Here is a 27,103-nt window from a genome sequence, read left to right on the forward strand (position 1 = left end):
GAGCTTTAGAAAAAGAACTAATTTATACAAAAGTGATAAACGTTGTGTCTATAATTGTTGCTTCTGACTCCCAGTTTGGTTTCAGCGTCTGCAACGATAGGACAAATCAAAATGTTCCAGATTCATTTTTTTAATAATATAAAAAACCTACCGCGAGATGGCGCGGCGGAGTATATAGCCGTTTCGGGGTTGGGTCCTGTGTCGATTTAATAAACGACAAATAGTTTGTTGTTGTTTGTGTTTGTGGGGTTAATAGGTTGACGCAGTGCGAAGGCGTTAGTAATCTAATGACGCATTACTTCGATTGAGTAACCAACAGAACCACTATTCTTAATGAGCTAAATTAATTAAAAGGCATAATAACGTATAGCAATTGTCTATTTTGCATTTATTCTTTCCTATTTTAAATACTCTTAAAACCGAAATTTACAAGGGTGAAGCAATAGGCTGTTCGTGTTTCTAGACCAGAAAAAGCTCATTTAAAAATGGTAAGTAGGTATTCTTCAAAAATGCGTACAACAACCTAGAAGCTTTGGTTAGACTTAGATATAATCATATAAAATGTACATAGAAACATAGCCTTATATATTAAGCTGGTTTATGTTGTTTTATTTATTTTTTTGTCAACTGGTAGACAGGCACAATATGTGTAGGAAAACAGAAAGCCTGTATTATAAAGATTGGCCTTGGCCGCCATGCGAGGTTAAATGTGTCACATTCAATAATATCTCTCTCTGTTTACATTAACTTTTCACCTTTTTCAAACCAGGCAAACTTGGAAGAAATTTCGGTCGGATTGGAAAGATTGATGACAGAGTTCTTCCACATTTCAACAGGCAACAAACGAAAACGAGAAATAGGTATAAACATTTTATATCATTGTTATTTCCACCTCTACTTTCTTGCCTGTGCAAGACGGGTATTTTTTGCATGAAGCAAAACGCGTACATTTTCAAGTCACATTAGTAAAACTTACCAATTTTGATACGTATTTGATTCATAGTTTAATGAACATATGCCCACAATGGTAGCAGCGAAGACCCTTGGGCCCATTACCTCTAGTTTATAGGCAAACACGCTAAGCAACCCCGCTACAGCACTCAACTGGTTTAAATTATGGCATGCATGACCAAAAGTTTTTAAACAAAATCGCCATGTACCTGCCATACTGTGCAGACTGGTCACAGTGTAAATAATATTACAACTACCTAACATTTTTCCTCTGGATAAATATTTTTATACAGTAACTATGAATATGTTGGCTAACGGTTACTAGGAACATCCAAACTGTTTGTCACAAATATTCTTTAGTCTTAAAGGTGAAATAATTTTAGCCTACCTTTTAATGCTCATTAAAATATCACTAAGTTTGGTGCACGGTTGGTTAGCGCGCCAGCCTGTAATCCAGAGGTAATGGGTTTTAGGCTCTTCGCCGCTACTATTGTGGGCAAATGTCTTTGAACAAGACACCTAATGACTATTGTTCCAACCCAGTGGTCACTAATAGGTTGTCCAAATTATCAGCCACTCATAAAAAACTGAAAAAATCCCCCAAAAATAATCACCCACAGAGTGACATACTTGGTAACTCGTAAGCTGGCACGAGTTGTATGAACACCCGTGTTATAACGACTGTTGTTTTCAGGCCACGCGAGGATAAAGTAAGTTACATAATTACATTCATTCATTCAACTTATTTACACAGAGGAACAATTGAACAAATTTGGAAACCAGAATGGATCGTGGAAACACTGTCTTGAAATATTCACCAAGACTGGAAATGAATACGTTATGATGTATTGTTTGTCTGTACTTGAGGTAATGCTAGTATCTATGAAGGTTCATCTATTGTGTTGTTAAGAGTAAATCTGGTGGTTGTTATTGTTAACACTTTTGGAGCCGAACAATCGGTCACTTGGTGTCGCAATAATTTTGGATTTTATTGAATTTTAATAAGGCACAAATTACGATTGAAATTTGCAATTACGCAACATGAATCCAAGAAACAGTGACATATCATTGTTTTCCTGTTTGTCTCAAAGTGAAACCTTACTACCAATGTATCCATATCTTCACTATTCGTCAGACTCGAATGATAAAGTATTGGACAAAACAAAACCTCACAAAATCATAATTGTAATAATCAGACACTAAATCATTGAAGTCTGAACCATTATCCGGTAATTATTTTAGCAGCGGCAGTAGCAAAAACATTGTAAAATAGTAACATTGCGTAAATATATTCATGAAATCGTCAGAAACAGCTGATCGTAGGATCACAAGCTAATTGGTCAAAAATTACATAATCTCAAAGCAGATGTTCACATTTAGTCTTAAACAGCTTAAAACAAGCGTACATTTATATACATAGTTTACTATTGACTCAAATGCAATGTGGCAAAAAAAAAGTAAAATGTATATTTTTGTGTAATGGCACTGCAAGCCATTGTTACTAATTCGTAAATATACTATCAATGGTGGCGGAAGTGTTAAGAACCCTTAACAATGTGGTTTTAAATAAGATACTTAAACATAAAAACTAGGATACTTAAACATCTGGTAATTTCTTATTTTGACATTATGTTTGTTAGTATATAAATACAGGCTGTGTAATACTTAACCAATGCTGGGTAACCATAGGTAAATCTACAGGAAGTTTATTCATACCTCATAACCACGCCTACACTTAATTAGTTATGTTATATAGGGTGTAACTGTAGAGATTCTATTTTTGTATTGAAATATTTTCTCATTTATTAGATAGGCTATAGCATGTATTATATAATCTATATATGTTATATGTATGGTAGGTTGGGGGGAGACGGGACACGCACATAATATTCAAATTTTCAGATTCCTAACCATGTTTTAAAAATTGATAATGATTTATGTGAGTTCTGAGGATACAGTTTTATAATTCGTTAAATGCTTTTTGTTTACTACCAAATGAGAGGAGAAAATAGAATAAAAAGGTGTCCCATCCTTCCCCACCCAACTATATATACATATTGATATTATGTATATATTGCAATCTTTATATTCTTTAATATTAGAATTTGGTGAATAAAATGTGGTTGGGCTGCGATCCAAATACAAAGGGGGAAATCCGAAGAAGTTTAAATCACATTCTTCTTGTACAACACAAAGTGAGTCATGTAATGTAAATGTACATGATCTAGTTCAATCTAAATCACCTAGATTTAATGCAACTCTCTATCTAGTTTATTTTTTAATTGTCCGATAACTTGATTATTTGCACTTCCTGTGTTAAAACATAGGTTATTATTGCTACCAACTGAAAAAACAATGAATTTGCTGAATAAATTATAAACCATCATACACTACAAATGATTTAATATTGTGTATATATATATATATTGTTTTGTTTTTTTAAGTTAAGAATCAGTCCTTGGCACAATGAAAAACTTTTTACTGTTTTATTTATTTTTTAAATCATTTAAACTTTTTTATTTTTCATTAGATCTGCTTTTCTCCTGTTTTGTGTTTAAGTTCCTTTTGTTTTTATATTATTTAATTTTCATTATTTCTATTGTTCAAGTGATTTTTAGTAGTGATGTACCGAATCGCTAAAAAAACGATTCGGCCGAAACCGAATATTCGGCCATTTGTGCCGAATCAATTCGGCCGAATCAACCGAATCGTTTATGACGTCATTCGAACCTACGGCGACGGCCGGTCGGTAAAAAAGACATAAAGGAAAATACTTTATCATGGCACCGTGTCACACACAAGTATCAACAATTTCAGTATAAGTCTTTAATGTGGCAATAAAGCGTTGTGGGAAACATTAGTCTCCTAATAACGCGCGTATTTACGAACCAAAACTACAGGAAAGGTAAATCGTTGGGAGAAAAGCACAACGGTGACGGACGAGCGTGGATTAGATAAATTTATTTTTATCGTAACACGGACGAGCAGTTATTCGAGAACTTAAAAATTCTTTACTGTAACGGCGTAACCATTGACAAAACCTGTGTTACGAAAACAAAAAAATTATTTACTTTTGTGACGAAATAACATTGTGTATGAGCGTCCCATTTTACGCTCTGCGTCGGCTTGGGAAATAAAGGAAGACGCATGCGATAGCATACTTTCAACACTTAGTAAGCGAAGCAATCGTTGTGAATTTGTTGTAGAAACCGACGAAATGCTAATCTCAGTCTAATTTGCGAGCAGCCTGTGCCCCGTGGTATATAAATTGTCGGATTTATATGAAATGTTTTTGGATTTTGAATGTTACATAACGTAACATGTGTATATAAATTTTAAATTTAATATTTTAGGTGTAAAATTAATATCTTGCAACTGGGATTCACGAAACTCTGATTTTCGCGCGGTGCCCAAGAACGACGTTTTTGGCTTCTGTCCAAGCTCGGCCGGGACCATACTTAACAATATTACATTACAATTTGTGTTGGTTCTAATTTCTTGATAGCTTCGCTGCTCGCACTTATATTTGCATCAATTAAAATTCACATAATCGCGATTTACCTGCATTTATACTACTTACGGTTACTGGATTAAAACTATACCGAGAGTAAAAAAATTATTCGAAAACTTTACTTTTACATTTTGTATTCTGCTTTGTGCTAAAAATGTGCAGGGGATCGTGCGCAGACGCGTGCCCTATTTAGAGAGAAAAAGCGAGTGTTTCTTTATCGACGACCGGGAGCAGACGCGTGCACTATTTAGAGAGAAAAAGCGAGTGTTTCTTTATCGACGATCGGGAGCAGACGCGTGCACTATTAAGAGAGAAAAAGCGAGTGTTTCTTTATCGACGATCGGGAACAGACGCGTGCACTATTTAGAGAGAAAAAGCGAGTGTTTCTTTATCGACGATCGGGAGCAGATTCGGTCGCGAATGTGAAGAAGTTTATCAAAGTGCGCGTGTGCTATAGCCCATAGAACCGTATCCGAAATGATTAGCGTTGCTATAAAGCATGACGATTAATTGAATTAAACTTATTTGTTGCAAATAGTCTTTAATTCTTATCTCACAAATTGCGCAAGTTCTTGCTAATCGTATCTATATTGTCTGTGAAAAAGTTCGGTTTTTGCCGAATCTTTACGCACGATTCGGCCAAAACCGAATGTTTGTCAAAATCGCTGATTCGGCCGAATAAATTCGGCAAACCGAAACTTCGGTACATCACTAATTTTTAGTGCAATACTTTTAAAGTTACTCTTTCCATAACTTTATTTTTATTTGTTTTTAATTTTTTTTATCATTTCTTTCGTTTCATTCCTAGAAAGTTCCAATGTTTATCACGAACAAACTCGTCAAAGTCATCGTTGACATCGGAAGATCAGATTGGCCGATGTTTTATCCGGACTTTTTCTCCGGACTCCTCCAGCTTGCATCCTCTTCAGGAGGAAGCAACACTCGTGCTCTCGGACTTATTGCTCTCAGGATCGCATCGGAGGAACTCGCATCACCTCGGGAGGATGTTTCTGGTCAAAGAAAGGAAGAATTGAGGAAACTTCTCCTACAGCAAGTCCCAGACATGATCGCCATCATCACAGGTGAATTGAATTGATTAAAGCATATTTGTCATACTTATATCTCCATACATCATAGCCAAGGGCGAGCAGTAACCTCATTCCTATCCAATTCAACTACTACCTGGCAGCGGTGTAAAAAGTGCCTATTTTCGATGCCGCCGGCATCGGCCGGATTTTTTAAAAACTGCCGGCAAAAAAACGGCCGGCGTGGGAATCCGGAATTTATTTACTTGGCCGGCTGCGTAACATCTCGTTTCGTGTTAAAGTATGCGTAAGTTACCTATTCGTGCAGTTCTGACGTAACAAACAGCTTTATGTTATCATAAATCCGGCATATATGCGGAGACAATGGCAATTGTGACGTAACATTACTAGCTATGTCGTAATGCACTTGCGGTATTTGATTGCGCCATAATAGGGATTGTGACTAATGTAATGTAATACGTAACAATACGAACAAATATTTCAACTCGTGTTACGGAATATAAAACACAGACAATCTTAAAGCACTATTAAATTCCCGGTAATTATTATTACAAAGAAAATTAGTTGCAGGTAGAAACATGTTTTTTTAACTGTAGTTGGTAATCGCCGATTAGTTTTATAGTGTTATTAAAGTAGCAATCCTAGTAGAGTATTCCTTGCTTAAACTAGCGTCTGTTATTACTTTCTATGTTGACCGGACAAAGTTTCGCGCGTAGTATAAATGACACTATGCCGTATTTATTAGAAAAGATCAGTAGCAAAACTTTAATTTTACGGCTAAATGTTTAGTCCTGTGACACTTACGTGTGTGTTACACATGAAAATCGTCGCGGCAATTAGACTTTGATGGGGAAAAGACGAAACATGATGGACACGTTTTTAATTAAATTCTTACGCTACGAAGGACCGCAGGAGAAATGGTTGGCTTATATCCAAAAGCCTTCTACATGGTGAAAGCGGCACAAGAACGCGGGGCTAGATAGAGAGGCAAAATTTGACGTCAGAACACACGCGCCGGGAAAACTGTCGGAAAAATATAATTGCAAACCGGTATCGGCCGGATTTTTATTTTTTACATACCTGCCACCTGGTTTCTGCCACCCTTATGTTGTTTTAAATTTTATTCCTTTAATCCTGAACCCTTAGAATACCTTGACATGGCAGTTTACACATATGGCATATAGCAACCACCGTATGCGTGGGTGTATTTAGCGATCTGGTGTCTCTGGTGTGGACCTCCTTTTTTGTGATAATAAGGCTTAAAATTACCCTGTGTCATTAGGCCACACATCTGCTTTTCATACGATGCATAAAATGTGTGTAAAATTAGGATTTTAGTTAATAAATTCCAAGATACGCCTCTGACAGCATGAACTATGTTTTTACAGAATCCCTTCGTATTGAATGGGAAGCAAACTTCAGGCAATTCTCTCACGTCAACAAAGCCACGCCTCCCCCTTCCCCAGGATCCGGGGAATCAAATCTATTTGATCTATTTGTGTTCCAAGGAGATTCCCTTCCCCATATAACCACAGTAAACATTCCACCACATTCACTCAGTATTATGACACACGCACTAGAGTGCTTATGCCAATTATTCAGGTATTTTGATATTATTATAAATACAATATCTTACTATTTTTAAAATCTTTTTTTTTAAGATTCGGAATAGTGATTTTTTCAATGAAAAAGCGGCATTTCCGCAATCTTGCATTTCTGTTAGGTTTTTCATAAAGGTTTTTAAATCAACAAGTTTGTTTGGATATTTTTTATTGTGCCACCACTCTAAAATATAAATTAATAATATAACTTTTGTGACGTACTATTTGGAAATACTGTATTTTTACAATAACATTTTTAAGTACGTACCAACAAATAACCCAACTATAAACAATTGCCACTCATTTTTGTAGCAAAAATCCTAAAAAGCACTGATTTTTTTTTTAATTGTAGAAATATTTTACTTTTTCGACTTGACTTAATAATTTGTAAATTTTTTGCAACTTTTCTAAAATTTTTAAATTTTTTTAAATTTTACTTAATAATTTTTAAATTTTTTGCAACTACTTTAAAAATTTTTTAAAGTTTTTAAAGTTTTAAAATTTTTTAAACTTTTAAATTTTTAAAAAACTATTTTTGCTTCTTAGCCATAAAACTTATTTGATTTTACTAAGCTTATTTGCCTCTTGTATTGCAGCTGGATTCCTCTTTCTACCAGCATCACTCCAGATTTACTGAGTGTTGTGTTTAGATATGCAAGACTTGGTACAAGTGATTCCTTGCAAAACTCTTCCAGGCAAGATAGTGCATTTATTAAAGCATGGCTGTTAAACACATCACTCTAATATAACAACATTGCAATGATAAGCGGTGTTTTTTCTACAACTAAAACGTACTGATTACTGACTTGCGACTGGCTGATATCATTTTTTTTTCATTGGTACCGATATTCGTATAGTTTTAGTAATACAGATTTTTTTATAGTTTTACTAGTACAGATATTTTTATAACTTTACTAATACAGATATTTTTATAGTTTTACTATTACCGATATTTGACATTTTAATAGTTTTACTAATACCAATATTTGACCCTATTGCGAAACATATTAAACGATCAATAATATTCAAAATCAATACCTGTATTTAAGTATTGCAAGTTATAAGAGAGAAATGGTTGATCTGCATGTTATTGGGTGTCTGGCGCCGTAGCACAGTTGTTTAGCGCTTAGCGCGCACCTGCTTAACCGAGAGGTTTTGGGTTCAAGGCATGTCGGTGCTACCATTGTGGGCATAAGTGTCCTTGGGCAAGACACTTAACAGCAATTGCTTTAACCCAGTGATCACTAATCGGTTGTCCAAACTACCAGCCATAGATGAAAAAACAGAAAAAATTCCCGAAAAAAATATTTACCTAATGAAAAAACAGAAAAAATTCCCGAAAAAATATTTACCTACAAAGTAACATACATGGTAACTCTTAACCTGGCACAAGGTGCATAAACACCCGTGTTATAAGTTATAACAACTGTCTTTTTTCGGCCACGCGAGGGTAAAGTAAATTACATTCATTCATACATTGTTAAAATACTCTTTATCCCCAGTGGATTAACATTATCAGAGTTGGGTTGCAAAGCAATGATGTGTGTTAATGAACTGATGTCCAAGAACTGTGTTCCTCATAACTTTGAAGAATATTTAGTTAGGTTAGTGAATAAGTATCTGGTAAATGTAACATATGCTGAATACCTAAATCTCAGGTTGCAGGGAGTAAAATTTTTAGTCATGAACCTTACAATGTAGTTTTACTGAAAAGAACATATTTTTAGTAAAAAAGAACATATTTATTGGTAAAAAAGAACATATTTATTGGTAAAAAAGAACATATTTTTTAGTAAAAAAAAACAATTTTTTTAGTAAAAATTAACATATTTTTTTAGTAAAAAAGAACTAAACTTGAATTTTTAAGTGAATAAAACATGAATTTTAACAGGATTTTTCGTCAAACATTTCACCTACTGCAGCAACTTACACGTGGTGACAACCCAAGAGAATCCCTCGATAAATTGGATGACAAGTAAGTATCACAAATCACAATAGTAAAAAATAACAAACTAAAGTACTTATTTTTAACATGCGAAGAAAGAATAGAATAGCCTTCAATTATTACATCTATGTTGCTGCAAATATTTAGAAAACTCTGTTTTCATTATCAATATCACTGTTGAAGAAAATAGCTAAAAAATTTGGAAAAGCACTATCCTCCAAAATAGTAGTCCTGCCTGTTTTTATGCCTTGTTTTTTTTAAAATAAAAGAGATTTTCTGTTAATTTAAAATTTTTTTTTTCAATTTTAAAACTTATTTCCAAAAGACTGGGTTTTCATTATTACTGTTGAAGAAAATAGCTTAAAGATTAGGAAAAGCATTGACCTCAAATTATAATGCTGTCTGTTTTTATGCCTTAATTTTATAAAACAAAGCAGATTTTTTGTTAATTTAAGATGATTTTTTTAATTTTAAAACATTTTTCAGTTATTTGGAGAAATTTATTGAATTTCTCCGTCTGTTTGTAAGCCTACACTTCTCAAGGATCGCCTCAAACCAAAGTTTTCCTCTCCTACAGTTTCTTACTCTTTTGTTTAAATTCACGTTCCACCAGGTTGGTCAATAGTTTATATTATCTACAACCATTTTAGAAACCTTTCTTATCAAAAGTCCATTTTATGAAATTTTCTTTTTTTTTAAGTTTAAAAATATAACTGTCTACACTGCTGCATATTGTCACAAAAAATGTAAAAAAATCTACCAAACACAAATTGACAAAAGGGATTTTGTCTGGCACCGTAGCACAGTTGTTTAGCGCTTAGCTCGGACCTGTCTTAACCCAGAGCTAATGGGTTCAAGGCTCGTCACAGATACTATTATGGGCATATCTGTCCTTGGGCAAGACACTTAAAGGCAATTGCTCCAACCCAGTGGTCACTAATGGGTTGCCCAAATTATTAGCCTTACATAAAAAAAATAAAAAAATTTCAAAAAATAATCACCTACAAAGTAACATACTTGGTAACTTGTAAGCTAGTTTGAGGTGTACTAAACAGAACACTCATGTTTATCGACTGACTTTTCCCGGCCACATGAGGATAAAGGAAGCTGCATGCATTCATTCATTTTGTAATAGTTAAAACCTCCTATACTTCAGACTTCACACGAGCATTACATCAACTGCTTGGATATCTGGGAGATATTTGTGGATTACGTAACGAATACTGCAGAGAAAAGTAAAGAAGACAAAGAATATGTTTTGACAAGGTTGTTGATGCATTGTTACCCACAATAAAGAGTTTTTTATCGTTTTCAACTGTTATCATTACTGTGTATTCTCTATTGTTTAAGTTTATATATACTAGGGCGGGGAAAGATGGGACACCTTTAGCACATAATATCCAAATATCCTAATAGTGTTTTAAACAATTAACAACAGTATATGGGAGTCGCAAGGATACGGTTTTAAAATTATTTGAAAGTTCTTTGTTTACTAAAATAAAATGAAAAAGTTTCCCATCTTACCCCACCCTACTATATAACAACTTTATAAAGTTTTCACCCTACTCAAAAATTTTGAAACTTCACTCATTTTTACAAATAGTATATAAACCCAATTCCAAATAAATAAAAACTTTAATAAAATAATTCAGATGCAAACTAAAGCCCTTTTAGTAAAATTAGCTGTTTTTATAATTTGCTAAATCTTCCAGGTACAGGGAAGGTATGGTGTTGTTTTCCACTTCTATACTTCAACATATACAGTTTCGATTCAATGCAAACCATTTAACTGAACTGGATGATGGAACTATGGACGATAATGTATGTCTTTACCATTGATGTTATATGTGTTATTTTAAACAATTTTTTGTATAAAAAGTTTAAACAGTTTTTATATGTAGGTGATATAATTGTAAAAATTTTACCAGAATTTTGAACCTTGCTTTAAAACAGTTTAAATGTATTTTTAGTTTTTTTTTATAGTTTTTTCAAGACATATGATGTGAAATAAGGTATATAGACAGTAGAAGTTGTGCTAATATCTGTTTATTATTAAATACATGCAGGGCCACACAGAATGGGAAATGTACTTGATTGAAAACATTGAACTTATTGCGAAAATTGGAAAATTATTTCCTAATGAAACAATCTCTTTATTGGTGAGTTAAATACATTTTGCTTGTTTTTATCTTAAACATGTTTTTATTGCTTTTTACTGTACACTACATTTGTAAATTTAAAAGAATTTTTGGACAAGACACTAAACATACAAATCATTTTTTTATGAAACTACATACGTGATAACTAGTGAGCAGGCATGGGTGTATAAAACAGACCACCTGTAATTTAATGACTGTCGTTAACTTGCCATGTAACAATAAACAAGGTACATATGCCGTAACTTTTAACTGGGCTAGAGGTAAATGAAACAGAACGCCCGTGTTATACAACTGTCGTTGTCTTGCCATGTAAGAATAAAGAAGTTACAAATGTGTTACCAAAGCAGGCACGGGGTGTATGAAACAGAGCATCCGTGATTTAACGACTGTTGTTGCCCTGCCATGTAAAAATAAAGAAGGTACAAATATGGTAACTGAGCGGGCACGAGGTGTGTAAAACAGAACACCCGTGTTCTGTCGACTGTCGTTGTTTTGCCATGTAAGAATAAACAAGTTACAAATGTGGTAACTAAGCGAGCACAAGGTGAATGAAACAAAACACCTGTGTTCTACAATTGTCGTTGCCTTGCAATGCAAAAATAAACAAGTTACATATGGGGTAAATCTTAACTTGACACAAGGTGTATAAAACAAAACACCCGTGTTCTACAAATGTCGTTGCCTTGCAATGCAAGAATAAACAAGTTACATATGTAATAAAACTATCTGGACACAAGGTGTATAAAACAGAACACCCGTGTTCTACGACTTTCGATGTCTTGCAATGTAAGAATAAACAAGTTACATATGTAATAAAACTATCTGGACACAAGATGTATAAAACAGAACACCCGTGTTCTACGACTTTCGATGTCTTGCAATGTAAGAATAAACAAGTTACAAATGTGGTCACTAAGCGAGCACAAGGTGAATGAAACAAAACACCTGTGTCTACGACTGTCATTGTCGTGCCATGTAGGAATAAACAAGTTACATATGGGGTAAATCCTAACTGGACACAAGGTGTATAAAGCAGAACATCCGTGTTACACAACTTTTAATACCCACCTCGCTAGCAAGAATAATTTACATTTATTTATTGAAACATCCACCACTAGTACCCAATATTAGAGGAAACGGCATCTTTGTACATTGAAACCAACTGGTCCATGGTTTCAACATTAGATGTGAATCAACTACCAAGGTTACAAAGGTCTATGAGGGACCTCGCTACATGCTTGCAAGTAAGTAGACATTCGTATATATACTTTGTGTTAATATTTATATAGTTGATGATATTTATACAGTTACCTACTGATATGCAATATTATGGTTATTATAAAACATAGCATTTAAAAACATGGCTAATAAAATTAGTTTTCTTTCTTTAATGTAATTTAACGGCTGTATTTTTAGAATTTTCATCAATTTAAACCTTAAACGCAAACTGGTGGATGTTCCAGTTAAAAAATGTAAATTATTTCTGCTAGCGAGGCAGGTAACAACAACTACTGTAACACGGTTGTTCTGTTTCATACATCTCGTGTCCGCTTACGTGTTACCCCAGGCATAACTAAATCATATTTAAAAAAAAAATGCAAAACATGATTAAATCTTAAAAAGTAAAGTACGGGGCGTTTTGAATAAATGATGAAATGTGATACGGTTAAATTCAAACGCAAACTGCTATAATGCTTTTAACGCCAATGTATTTTACTTGTTCATATATTTTTAAAACTTTTTAAATCATGAAATATATTTGCAGGCGTTTGGCCGAATATCTGAATTGTTTCTCGCTGAGAATTTCCAGGAACATTTTCAAACCGCGTTAACATTGATACAGAAGTAAGTCGGTTATTAAATATATTAGTTTCCTCCTAATACATAAATGTTTTTTAAAATGTTTGCTACAAAATGGTGTTTAGTGCATACATGGTGTTTTAAAACATCTGCACCTATTTGTAGACCATTCTGTAATTTGGTGTTTACATTAAAATTATGAAATGAATGTTGACCGAAATGCAATAGACCAAATTTAAACTTTCTATTTCCAATTAACACTAATTTTTTGTACTAATTTATAAACTTTGAAAAAAATCTGGCAATTTTATGTTTTCTGATCTAAAACAACCAATGTTTCGTCTGCTATAAATATATTATTTTTGAGTATTGATTTTTAAACCTTGTTTCTTGTTTCAGATTTCTAACCATTGCTTTATTTGGTTGTAAGAATCATTTATATCAATCATCCAATCTCCCTCCTGCTGTTGTGAAAGATGCTACTGCGGTGTAAGTACATTATATTATTCTGCTTTCACCAAGCACCGTATGTGTACTTACAATAAACAAACAATATAATGCAGTCTATGATGAAAAACTACTTTTAACTTGCATACAATTTTATAATAAAGTTGTATAATAAAGTTATACTAATAAACTTTAGTAATATTAACGCTAATATTTTCTTGCATGTTAACGCTAATATTTCAACGCGCCCAGTGCAGTTGCCAGTTGGTTAGTGCGCCTGCCTCGAACCCAGAGGTAATAGGTTCAAGGCTCGTCGTTGCTACCATTTTGGGCGTATCCTTGGGCAAGACACTTAACATCAATTGCTCCAACCCGGTGGTCATTAATGGGTTCTAAACTATTAGCCACACTTAAAAAAAAAAAAAAAAATCCCCCCAAAAAATAATCACCCACAAAGTAACATACATGGTAACTCTTAAGCTGGCATGAGGTGCATGGACACCCGTGTTATAATGAGTAATGACTGTCGTTTTTGGCCACGCGAGGATAAAGTAAGTTATATACATTACATTCACATTCCCCTTTTTTCCCCCAGACAAGCAGAGGCGCTCGCTTGCTTACAACCCTACACACACTGGTTGTCCCAGTTATACAGTGAAGCACAACATGCTGGGCATTCACAAGCTCAACTATCCCAACTGCTCAGTAGTTACATGGATGTTATTGTGCCGGTGTTAAGCAAACAGGTAAAGGTATAATAATTGTTTAGTTACCAGTGTTGTAGTTCCTATTGTATAGTAGGGTGGGGGAAAATGGGACACTTTTTCATACTACTTTCTAGTTCTATTTGGTAGTAAACAAAGAAGATGCAAAAAATTATAAAATCAATTCCCCACCCATAAACCGTGTTTAAAATACGCAATATGAGCCAAAGGTATCCCATCTTCCCCCACCCTACTATATCTAATTTATATGTGTGGTGCCCCCTTCCCAATCATGTACATTATGTTCTGCCTCAGTGATTTTGCCTTCTTCCTTTTTCTGTCTGGCCTCCTGTCTCACCTTGTTGGTCATTCATTCTAAACATGTTCTTGTGTTGTGAAGTGCTGTTAATAAACCCAACTACTAACTTTAAAGTAAATGATTTATATCTAAGATATGAATAAAACAAACCAGCTACTATATGAATAAAACTGTACTTTATGTGTGATTTTCAGTTATATACTTTTCAGATACATATTTTACAAACAAAATATCATAGGTGTAAAAAATATTTTTTTCCGTTTTCAACATTTTAGTTGAAAATACCAAAACCATTAGAGCTTTCATTACTTTAAATGAATGATACATAAACATAACAGCTTTAATATTCAAGCAATTAATCCCAGGTACCGGACAAAATCAGTTTATCATCAGCACACACCTTGCTTTCGGTGGTTACCACAGTGAGAGCAACATTCCTTTCACAATCACCTGCGATACAAAAACTTTACCATGATGTCGCGAATGGCTTGTGCAATAAACTTCCAATGAAGGTGAGACCTGTTTGTGATTATGTGTCCTTGTCGAAGACGTGGGGTTTAAGTCAGATTTGCCCTATTATTCCAACATCAGAAATATATATATATGTTTAACTCTATAAGGGTGAGGTCCTTGGGGGGTTTAGACCAGATTTGCCCCATCACCCCAACATTGAAGATATTGTATATGCATGTTCAATTCTATAAGGGTGAAGTCTTTAAGGACCTGGGTTTTGACCAGATTTGCCCCAACACCCCAACATTAAAGATATTCTATATGTTTGTTCAATTCTATAAGGGTAAGGTCATTGTCGAAGATGTGGGCTTTAAGTCAGATTTGCCCCATTATCCCAACATTAGAAATATTATGTATGCATGTTTAACTCTATAAGGGTGAGGTTCTTGTTGAAGACCTGAGGTTTCGGCCAAATTTGACCCATTACCCCAACACCCAGGCTTATAATATGTACCTTTTATTCGCCCAGTGTAACTTTGTTCTTAACTCTTTCCAAGATGTGTTTGACAGACACTAAATATGAATTGCTTTAACCCAAAGGTCACTGATAAGTTGTAAAGTTTTTACCCATAAAAAAAGTTACCCACTTGCTTACACTTGTATTAGCTTGTAAACTAGCACGAGGTGTGTGAGACAGGTCACCTTTGTTGTGTTGTAACAAGCCAATAACCCTGCTACACAAACTCAAATAATACCCTTTTTGTAAGGTTACTAACTTACTATTATGCGGGTAACAAGTACTCACATATTTACTTGTAAGAATGAATGAATGAAACTTACTTGATCCTCGCGTGGCGGGAAAACGACAGTTGCTAAACACGGGTGTTCTGTTTCATACACCTCCTGCCAGCTTATGAGTTACCAAGTATATTACTTTGTGGGGAACAAAACTAGCACGCATAACGCCATAAGCGAGTCATCTGCGGTAGGAGGTTGGTTGTTACTCGCATTATGTGAATAAAGAAAAATATGGTGGAAGGACACTGGACAGTTTATGAGTTTTTTTTACTGTTTTTAGTTGGTAAAATTGCACCATAAAGTATGAGAAATTAAATTATAAACATGATTTAACATTATTGTACTAAAATAAGCCAACTAACAAACTGTTTAACCTTAACTGATGACCATGCAAAATAACGCAGTTAGTGAATTACCAAATGACGACTTTATGCGAATCGCTATTCGCATAAATATTTTACCATGCAAAAAGCGTATAAGTGCCATTAAAAAAACAAACCTGAATTTGCTTGTATTATTTATTTCAGACGCAAAGCCTGATATACAGATCCCTGTCAAGCCTCCTGTTGTTTCCATGGCCCAACACACCAGAAGCTGAACAAAGCTGGCACGAACGTAGTGAAAATCATAAAACTTTTATTAAATCCCTGCTTGGCGAATATATGTCCCTCTCCAACAACTTATCTGCTTTACAAACTGATCATAATTTATATGAGAGAGGTTAGTTTATGTATTCCACAAAAGTTATCATGCTGTTTTCTTGCAAAAAAATAATTTTATGTTCCAATTTTAGTCCAAAACAGTGGATTTTAAAATATCTAAATTATGTTCAAGCTGGTGATTTTAATGTCATCTTTCACTTTTAACAAATCTTATTAAACAAACCAAGATTTCTGACAATCTTAGGCACTGCCATTGGTAATAACTAATAATACTTATTTTCCTATTACTATTAAGAACTGCAATAACATTAACTGTTTCTACAATTGTTATGTTAGCTATTATTGTTATACCAGATGTGTTTTTTACTAATTACCATATTAATGTAATGCCCCAGTTTGTAAATACATAAGCTAAGTTTGCGGGCTCGACATCCATTCTTAATTACATACACACAACGACTTCTTGTTTTGTTTTATACAACTTTGAACCAACTTTCAAAATACTTTTTCCTCACCAGCAAAACCCATGATACTTATTTTCATATTTTGACTGAAACACAGCAAAACATCATTTCTCCCCTTATCGTTAAGGATAATAACTATGTATAAAAAATACTTTACCAGCAACAGTAATACAGTACTTACATTTTTTTTTTGGGGGTCATGACCCCCCCTTTTAAACCCCCAAATAAATTTTTTATTAAAATATAAAAAAAAGAATTTTGAAAAATTTTTGGATTAAACCCCCCCCCCTTATTTTTTTCTGGCTGCGCCACTGCTTATGATGCTTATACAATCTTAGGCATTGATAATCGTAGTTATTTCCATTACACGACTAATACAAAGAAAAAGCATCAATTCTCTTTAAGAGTCTTTATCACTACTCCTGATATCTATATACCGGCGCAGGCGCCGTGGCATAGTGGTTAGCACGCCTTCCTGTAACTCAGAGGTACTGGGTTCACAAGGCTGGACGTTGCTACCATTGTGGGCGTATGTGTCCTTGGGCAAGACACTTAACGACAATTGCTCCAACCCAGTGGTCACTAATGGGTTGTCCAAATTATCAGCCATACATGAAATAAAAATAAAAAAAAATCCAAAAAAATATTCACCCACAAAGTAACATACATGGTAACTCGTAAGCTGGCACGAGGTGTTCAACCCGTGTGATAACGACTGTCGCTTTCCTGCCACGCAAGGATAAAGTAAGTTACATTCATACATTAAATTCCTTTTCTTCAACAGCAAAACCAGTGATACTCCGTGCAGTTTTAATATTGGATGGTGTGGTTGAAGCTGTAGCAGATGAAGCTTCAAAATCTCGTCAACTTTGTCATTCATCCATCGAACAATGTATCACCATTTCACTGCAGTTGTTTCCTATTTATATTTCGCATCCAGGTGATTACAGAAATTTAGAGTAATATTATTATAAAAAATTTTAAGAAAAAATATTATTAGGTTTTCAAATAAAAAGTCCCATTTAAAAGTTATAGTAATATTATGTAAAAATTATTAGATTTTTTATCTATAGAAATTATTTGCTACAGAAGTGATTTGTGTTTGTTGTTTTTGTGCTGGTTGGGTTAAATTCATGTGTTTTGTGTTCTTCAGTTTTGCATTAGAGTGTGTTCTATTTTTCTGGTCAGATAACATATCTGTGTATGTGTTTTATTTGTTCTTGTTGAGGTTTTTGTAGGTGTGTGAAATTTGCGTTTGTTTGATTTGTGTTGTTTTACTTGTGTTTGTTTCTATTGTGTTAACATTTTTATGGTTTAAATTTGTTGTAGGCCTAAACTTGTATGTTTGTTGGCAATGGTTTTAACATATAGTAGGGTGGGGGAAAATGGGACACTTTTTATGTGTTTTTTTTTCTTGTCACAGTTGGTGGTAAACAAAGAACATTCAAAGAATAATAAAATAGTACCCTTACGACTCCCATATACCGCTGTTAATTGTTTAAAAAACAATCAGGGTATTTGGATATTTTGTGTTAAAGGTGTCCCATGTTACCACAAAGTACTATACAATAATTTTTCTTAACCCTCCAACAGACACAGTGGAAGTCCTGATGTCACTTTTCCTTCGAATATTTTCTGCCTTACGTCGTCAGATCGGGCCCGACTCGATAGCGAGGACCCTTCAATCGTTTCTCACTACTTTTACGCCTGAACGATTACAGGAGACGATCCTTCATGAGAACGCAGCTGGTGTGCGGGTCGTGGAAAAGTAAGTCAAAATTTTTCCAATTTTAGTTTTTTTTGTCGCTGATTAAAATCCAATCTCAATAACAGGCTTGAGTGATATATTTTTGCGGATTATGTGTTAAAAATTCTCAATCTGTATTTTTTATTCTTTATATTTCTCCCTGAATGTATTACCTTGTAAATCTTAATCTTAAATGTTATAGCTTTTGTTTTTTGTTCAAAAAATGCAATATTCTCTTTTCTTACACCTTAGTTTTTATCTTTAACCTTAAATGTGAATGTCTATGTTATATTTTAAGCAAGAAAACTTTTAAGGTGGCTGTACACAGTATCCGGCATGCGAATTCACTTGTAAAGTCGTATGCAAACCCACTACCGAGTTTGCATGCGGCAGCGAAATCCGGACAAAACGGATGAATTCCGGATACTGTGTACAGCCACCTTTAGTTATATGCATACAAATTATTCCATATAGATTCATAGAAATTCTTGAACTGGTAATCGATGAGACGGGAAATGCGTTCAAAACATTCACACCAAGTATTATTGTGTTTGCTGTGCAACAAATATATCCTATAGTTAGCCAGGTGGGTAGAATCATATAAAGATATGGATATAGAATAGGCATATAGCACGACATGAAAAGGTTCCATAGTCCTAAAACCAAGCATATATTGTTTTAAACCAAACAAAAGGAACTTTAAATATAAAAGTTGTCTGATGCCGGAAAAAGATAAAAGCTTATAATGACATGTACATCTAACAGAACTAAACATAGTATTGTTAAAATCTTTGCCTGGAAAAAATATCAATTAAAAACCGGAGCTGCAAATCCCACGTACAATAAATGGAGAAAAATTTAAAAGATCATCCTGAACATCTTTTTACTCCTTAGCGCGAATCCTCGGATGTCAAGGGACCTCTCTTCCATCTGCTGAGTCATGTTTTATCGCGTCGTCATCGATATTTCTTCCCGAGTCCCGTGTTAGCATCAATGCTTCAAGATGGATCAGTGAATTCAAGCAAAAGTGGAACTATTGCCCATAAACAGCAATTTCTTGCCATCATGACGGTTTGTTTGATATTTTGATGTTTTTTGCAGAGACTGACGATGCCATTTAGGCAAATATATATCTCTAATACTAAAAGTGGCTGGACTTGATATTTGTCTGTTGCGTGTACAGATACAGAGCAGCAGCAAGAAATAGAAGAAGCTTTCAGTTCACAGCTATAATCTATTATTGTGGTCCTAGCGGTAATACGGTCACTGGGATTAAAATCTCGTATGAATAAATGAATATGAAGTTTCTCAATCGTCAGGCAATGACTGTCGTCTGTTGCATTTTTGTGGCACCAGATCTTTTGGATGATATAGTTTTGTTTTTATTTGATGAAATAGGTTACTTATACGTCGTCACAACTGTTTCTTACCCTCCTATATTTTAACTTTTAAATTACAGTTTTCGTTTTCTAATGACAGTTTGGCAAAAAATTATTAGGCAAATATATATCTCTAATACTAAATTCGGCCTGGACTTGATTTTTGTTCGTTACATTTTCATAGCACCAGATCTTTTGGATGATATAGTTTTGTTTTTATTTGATGAAATAGGATACATATCAGTCGCCACAACTGTTTCTTACCCTCCTATATTTTATCTTTTAAATTAGAGTTTTCGTTTTCTAATGACAGTTTGGCAAAAAATTATTAGGCAAATATATATCTCTAATACTAAATTCGGCCTGGACTTGATTTTTGTTCGTTACATTTTCATAGCACCAGATATTTTGGATGATATAGTTTTGTTTTTATAACATGAAATAGGATACTTATCAGTCATCGCAATTTTTTATACTTTTCCTTTTACTCTTAAATTACAGTTTTCGTTTTATAATCACAGTTTGGCAAAAAATTCTCAGGATATTTAGTATTTACACATATAACAGAGAGCGGTTTACTATTGACCCTATAGGAGAATTATATTTTTATAATTTATAACATTATGTTAGAACAACCATATTCTATTCTACATTGGTGAGGTTCTATGGTGAAATACTACATGGGTTATAAGATTGAGGCCAGAGTTGGTCCATTACCCCTACACCCAGGCCCCAGCGTGCTACCATATGGGCCTGATGTTCAATTAATAAAAATGTATAGGGCGACATAATTTAAACATAAAGTTACTACTTTAACAAAAAGATAATATTTAGTGGTTTTACTCTTGTTTGTTTTAGTTAATCTTCTCACCCAATATTTTAGGCATTTGGTCAATCGTTCTTACAATCTGATATCAACATTTTTAAACAAGTGCTTGACACGTTGGAAGATCTTAACTCCAAGCAGAAGTTATACGAGAAGGTAGTTTCTATTATGTTTAAGCTCTGAACGAGTGTAACTTTATCCTCGCGTGTCCGGAAAACCACAATCGTTATAACATGGGTCTTCTGTTTTATACCCCATGTGCCAGCTTACGAGTTACCAAGTCCAAGTATGTTACTTTTTGAGTGATTATTTTTTAAGAATTTCTATGTGTGGGTGATAATTTAAACAACCCATCAGTGACCACTGGGTTGGAGAGATTGTTGTTAAGTGTCTATCCCAAGGACACATATGCCCACAATGGTAGCAGCGAAGAGACTTGAACCCATAACCTCTGGGTTAGAGGCAGTCGTGCTAACCAACTGTGCTACGGCGCTGGACGAGTGGTTTATCTTTTGTTTAGTGAAATTTGACCTTCTGTAATATTGTATTGACAAATGAATAAATGTGATTTTTGCCTGCTAACTGTCAATTTGGATAACCTATAAAGATTCTCTGGTCTATAGGAGAGTGCTCTAACCGCTGTGTTACAGTGCTAAATATAATATATTATTTACATAAATTTTGGAAAAAAGTTTATTAATGTTTGTTTTTATTTTTTCCAGTTGTATTTCATGTTATCTGAAGAAGGAGTTTTATTCCAGTTTGTCAACGTGTTAATACAAGCTTTACTTAACAAGACTCATAACCTACTACAGGTAAAACTACACAGAACACTATTTTTATTCTTTATGGGTGAGGTTCTTGTCAAGAACCTGAGATTTAGGCGAGATTTGACCCAATACCCAACACCCGGAAAGGCCAAAACACAGAACACTAAAATCTAGAAAGCAAATGATTTGTGGTATTAAATATAAGGCAGGATTAAATTTAATATTAAAGTAAAACAAACTATTGAAGTAAAACAAACAGAAAAGGTGCATGATTTTTTGCCACTCGATTTAAAATGCTATGTAGTTTAGTACTATTTTTTTGGGGAAATTTACATACCATTTATTCTACTAAATTGTAGTAAATTCTACGTATCTAACCCTTACATAATGCGTATATAGTTGAACGATTTTTGTTTAGTGAAATATAGTAAGGATCTGGAGCTACGAAAATGTCACAGACAAAATATTATTTAAATGGTAATAAGAGACTGTCGATACTATTTAGGCAAGGATTTACGATACCTTCTCTTATATACCATATGGTTGGATTTGATTTTTGTTTGTTACATTTTCGTAGCACCGGATCCTATTTATGCTACCTACACTATTTTAATAATAAATCTATAATGTTGCATTTAAATTTCCAGGAAGAAATATGCACGGCAGTATTCAACATGTCCAGTGTTGACCTGGATTATTTTCATTCCAATTTTCTGCAACAATTCCTACAGCATGCCGAGGGTGTGACTGCTGACCAAAAACATTCTCTCTACAGTGCGTTTAAACCTGAAAGGGTGAGTTTTTTTCAATTTAGCTTTTGTGTTTTATCGTCTGATGTACTAATGTTACTGCTGAGCATAATGTAATGCTTTATAAATTGCTACCCCAATAAAAACGTTAATTTTATTGCACAGGCATTTTTTACCATCTGGCGAGACACTTTTCTTTTTGTCCTTTTTTTAAATGTTGTCCATTGTTTTTTCAAGTTTGGTTTCATGTTCTGATGTTATCTTGACGCATGGCCAATGCGTTTCAATAAATTAAGGTTGTTGCCCAAATTTCAATATATATGTTTGCAGTAACTTCCAATCAACTAAAATGTCTGCACTTATTTAACATTCTTTAATGATACATTAACTCTGAATGAATGAATGAATGAATGTAACTTACTTTATCCTCGCGTGGCCGGAAAACGACAGTCGTTATCACACGGGTTTAACACCTCGTGCCAGCTTACGAGTTACCATGTATGTTACTTTGTGGGTGATTATTTTTTTGGGAATTTTTTCATTTTTTTTATGTATGGCTGATAATTTTGACAACCCATTAGTGACCACTGGGTTGGAGCAATTGTCGTTAAGTGTCTTGCCCAAAGACACATACGCCCACAATGGTAGCAGCGACGAGCCTTGAACCAATTACCTAATGGTTACAGGCAGGCGCGCTAACCACTACGCCACGGCGCTCTGACATAAAGATCCCATGGCATGTCTCATTGGGCCTCACCCATACAAAGTAGAACCACCAATCATATGTTATTGTTGTTTCTCCCAACAGGACGCGCCATCATTTACAAGCCGACTTCTTTTATTTGTCAACGATTTACGGTTTTTCAAACTTTCCAATTCAAGTTTACCCGAAGGAACTGTTCAGTTTTAGTCTCTCTGTAATGTTAAATTATTGCTATCACTATCTACCTATTTATTATGTTGCTACAACTTAAAAATTTTAGACAAATTTTAAAATTTACGGTAAACAATATGTTGCCTTTATGTTTTTTCTTTTGCACTGTTGCATGGAAAGTAATGCATTTTAACATTTGCATAAACTTTCATTTTTTCACCAGTGCCTTGATTATTGTATTCTTCTCATTGCAATCGCGCATCTATGTCATATTGAAGCGACAAGCTAAAACATCATGCAGTTAACGTGCAAGTACATTGTTGATGACCAGCTGTTATGTATTGCTTAGCTTACCACTATGTACAGATACAGAGCAGCAGCAAGAAATAGAAGAAGCTTTTAGTTCACAGCTATAATCTATTATTGTGGTCCTAGCGGTAATACAGTTATTGGGACTAAAATCCCGTGTGAATAAATGAATGTAACAAATAAATGTACAGTTTCTCAAGCGGCGGGCAATGACTGTCTGTATAGCAGGGGTGTTCTTTTTTATGTACCTCGTACCCACTTACGAGTCACCATACTAGAGCGAATGCATAAATCGACAGCTAAATGTTTTCATGCGCATTTAAATTACCGAATCAGAGAAAAATTATTTATAACATAACAATAAACTTTCGTTTGCATCCTTTTTAACAGAGCAACAGGTGTTTCTATGACTGTGCCTTTTAAATCTTGAACTGAAGTGTAAATAATAAATTCCCCAACAGCGATCTGCAGATTTTTTTAGTTACAAATTTGTTTAACTTATGTTTGTACAAACGTCTGGCCACTAAAAATGCGCATAGCTAGGGTTAATAATTACAGCCAGGTTGTGGTGTTTGTGTGTTACTTGTTGAGTACTGCATGTAAATTTTGCGTTGCTAGTGCCGTATCGGATACAACTTGTGAAAAGTTGTTGGTTGGGCAATATACTTGCGATGCCCCAATTATCGATCCAACTACCCAAGAAATAAGGTAACATAACTATTCACTGTGAACTATTGGTAGAATTTATTTTTGGGGGTTTTGTTTTTGCACACTTTTGTTTCTATTAGAAGTTTAACTAAAGAATATTTAAACATAAATGGCTCATTTCTTGCTAGGTGTAGCGACCACGCTTATTTTCTTTCAGTTAAATGTAAATGTGTTTTTACTTTAAGCGAGTTTTAACAACTGTTGTTTTGTCGCTATATTCTGTCTTTTCGTTTAAAATGTTTCTAAATCTTTGCTACCAGAATCAAATAGACAAATAAAATTTACTATTATTAATACCTTGTTTTATGAAATGCATCATTTAACACTCTAATTGGAAAGTTTAAATTTATTTCAAAAAGGAAAAAAGAGTTGTCAACCAAATTTTTGTGTGGATAAAATCGGTTTCTTGCAAAAGTTTTTATTAACTTAATTTTGTAACACAAAGCTTTATTATTTTTAAGTGGTTGTGCGAAGAATTCGTCAGCTAGAATTCCATGTAAACCTCTCAACCAAATTGTTTGCAACGGAAAACTTTATAATGGTAGTATGGTAGGTAGCCTATAAAGTTTGATTGTGCTAACTATTTATTCCTAATTTAATCAGTTTTTTTTTGTAAACAAAATGTGGCATATTTCAGTTAATGTGGTAGCCTATTCCCAAATGTTTGTCTAGTTGGCAGTGATTCTTTTCATAAATTTACTCGAGCTTTCTCAACGGTGCATGGCCAAGCCACCAAGGCACGTTAGTTACAGATATAGGTATCAGTTCTGCCTTGCGCGAAGTTTCGGTAAATGCTATTCGTTTTGGGTCAGGTCCTTGTCAAGGACCTAGGATTTCAGCCAGATTTGGCCAATTACCCCAACACCTGGAGAGCCTTTTATGCGACTGGTATCCCTCTATCTTATTGATAAAGACCTGTTGATATTTTTAAATTTTTAAGTCACTAATGGGCTATGGGGGTTTGTTGATAAAATACAGGTTCTTACTCTGTGCCTTTATGAAGTGGTTTCATACGCATTGATTGTGCTTGTTTACAAGTTACCAAGTATGTAACTTTATGGGAGTTCTTGTAAAAACTAACTTTCCATCACCCATTCTTCCCATAACAACAATATTATTGTTATCATACACAGATAGGATTCTATAAAGATGTTCCATGTCGATTTACAAACGGTTATTCCTATATTGTTGCACTTGCTTTATCTTTATTTCTGGGTTGGCTGGGGGTAGACAGGTAAGTTGAGATATTCTGATAAAATATTCCAAGATGTTCCACTATTTAATTTAATTAAAATTGTGTAGCATATAAATGTATATATATATGCATAGAAACTATTTATCAATTAAACTGTTTATTTTATTTTTATGTAAAAAAATGTATATATACTTGTTTTACCGTGATGTATACACCCAAGGTAATAATTAAGTGTATTCGTATATACACCATCATGTTAGATTTTTAACTTGTAATAATGCTTTTTCCGTATTTTTCCCTTCAGGTTTTATCTCGGCTACCCAGCTATTGGTTTGTTGAAGTTATGTTCGTTTGGTCTTTGTGGGATTGGAGCATTGGTTGACTTCCTTCTTATTGCAACACAAGTAATATATTACTATTATTACTGATACATAACTCTCAAAAAATTTAAAATTAAAAGTTATATTTTCACTGAAACAAAAGTTAGCGAGTTATTAAATTATTTGTATTAATATATCATATGTATAATAATTTTAATATATGTATACTAATTTTGGTTCTGAGAATTAAATTGATTAAAACAGCAAGTAGACCAAATACAGTATTGCTGATGTGACGCGTGTAAGCAGAGATAGTTAATGACACATTTCTATTATAGAAGTTCAGTTCTAAAGTTTACTGATTAAAACAGTGCAGAAAAATTCATTGTGACGCCCCAGGTTTGACACCCATGCGTTTTCATGGCCCTAAAGAATATTTGAGCCCATGAACACACATGGGCGCAAAACCTCTTTTTACAATAGTTCAAAAGTAAACATGTATATCAAATATCAAGTGTAATAAAAGATTAATATATTAATTTATCTTTTGGCCCATGAACACACATGGACGCCAAACATTTATTTACAATAGTTTAAAAGTAAACATGTATAGTGGGGTGGAGGAAGATGGGACACCTTTAGTACGAAATATATAAATATCCTGATCGTATTTTAAACAATTAACAATGGTCTATGAAAGTCGCGAAGACAAGGTTTTATAATTCCTTGAAAGTTTTTTGTTTGCTACCAAAATATACGAGAAATTAAAATGAAAAGGTGTCCAATCTTCCCCTATCCTACTATATATCAAATATCAAGTGTAATAAAAGATTAATATATTGATTTATCTTTTGGCCCATGAACACACATGGACGCCAAACATCTTTTTACAAGAGTCTTTTGTACATTAGTCCGGAAAGAAATTTGAATATCAAGTGTAATATAAGAATAATATATTAATTGTTTATATTTTTGAACACAGGTTCTGATTCCCTCCGATGGATCAAATTATGTTATTGATTTCTATGGACCAAGACTTGTGCGATTGTTTGTAAACAATGATACTTATTATTGAACAATGTTGTCTTTGTTATCACTGTACTGTTGGTTATGAACTCTCTAATTGTTTTGTCTTTCAATTTATTTTCTTTTTTATCATTGTTTTCTTTTATGACTTTAACTTTGTCCGTATTACATTGAAATAATTATCTGCTGTGTAACTATGTTACTGTTAGTGGTTAAACTAATGTATAATTAGAAAAGTTGCATTTGAACCAAGCTGGCTTACATGTTAAATGAATGAATGTAATTACTTTATCCTCGCGTGGCCGGAAAACGACAGTCATTATAACACGGGTTTAACACC

At 33.9% G+C, this 27,103-nt stretch overlaps 2 protein-coding genes across 2 annotated transcripts; both read left to right on the forward strand.

The window, feature by feature from the left end:
* The first annotated feature begins 182 nt into the window (after positions 1-182).
* LOC149731142 (exportin-6-like) lies at positions 183-23,537 on the forward strand. The gene is made up of 27 exons (XM_089884968.1): positions 183-488; positions 770-860; positions 1,706-1,818; positions 3,054-3,146; positions 5,271-5,544; positions 6,897-7,110; positions 7,706-7,804; positions 8,612-8,713; positions 9,001-9,084; positions 9,541-9,667; positions 10,211-10,320; positions 10,767-10,875; positions 11,121-11,213; positions 12,332-12,457; positions 12,979-13,058; positions 13,413-13,502; positions 14,056-14,206; positions 14,849-14,995; positions 16,262-16,454; positions 17,645-17,800; positions 18,454-18,628; positions 19,082-19,193; positions 19,502-19,678; positions 20,870-20,968; positions 21,535-21,627; positions 22,230-22,376; positions 23,140-23,537. Exons 1-27 carry the CDS (start codon positions 486-488, stop codon positions 23,239-23,241), a joined length of 3,360 nt encoding a protein of 1,119 aa, XP_089741094.1. The 5' UTR covers positions 183-485; the 3' UTR covers positions 23,242-23,537.
* Positions 23,538-23,685: 148 nt separating this feature from the next.
* LOC149731143 (TM2 domain-containing protein 1-like) lies at positions 23,686-26,945 on the forward strand. Its single transcript, XM_089884981.1, has 5 exons — positions 23,686-24,222; positions 24,684-24,771; positions 25,356-25,456; positions 25,722-25,821; positions 26,720-26,945. The coding sequence occupies exons 1-5, from the start codon at positions 24,044-24,046 to the stop codon at positions 26,810-26,812; spliced, it is 561 nt and encodes a 186-aa protein (XP_089741107.1). The 5' UTR covers positions 23,686-24,043; the 3' UTR covers positions 26,813-26,945.
* The last annotated feature ends 158 nt before the right edge of the window (positions 26,946-27,103 follow it).

The sequence above is a fragment of the Ciona robusta genome, chromosome 9 (genome assembly GCF_009617815.1).
Source record: "Ciona robusta chromosome 9, ASM961781v2".
Classification (NCBI taxonomy): Eukaryota; Metazoa; Chordata; class Ascidiacea; order Phlebobranchia; family Cionidae; genus Ciona; species Ciona robusta.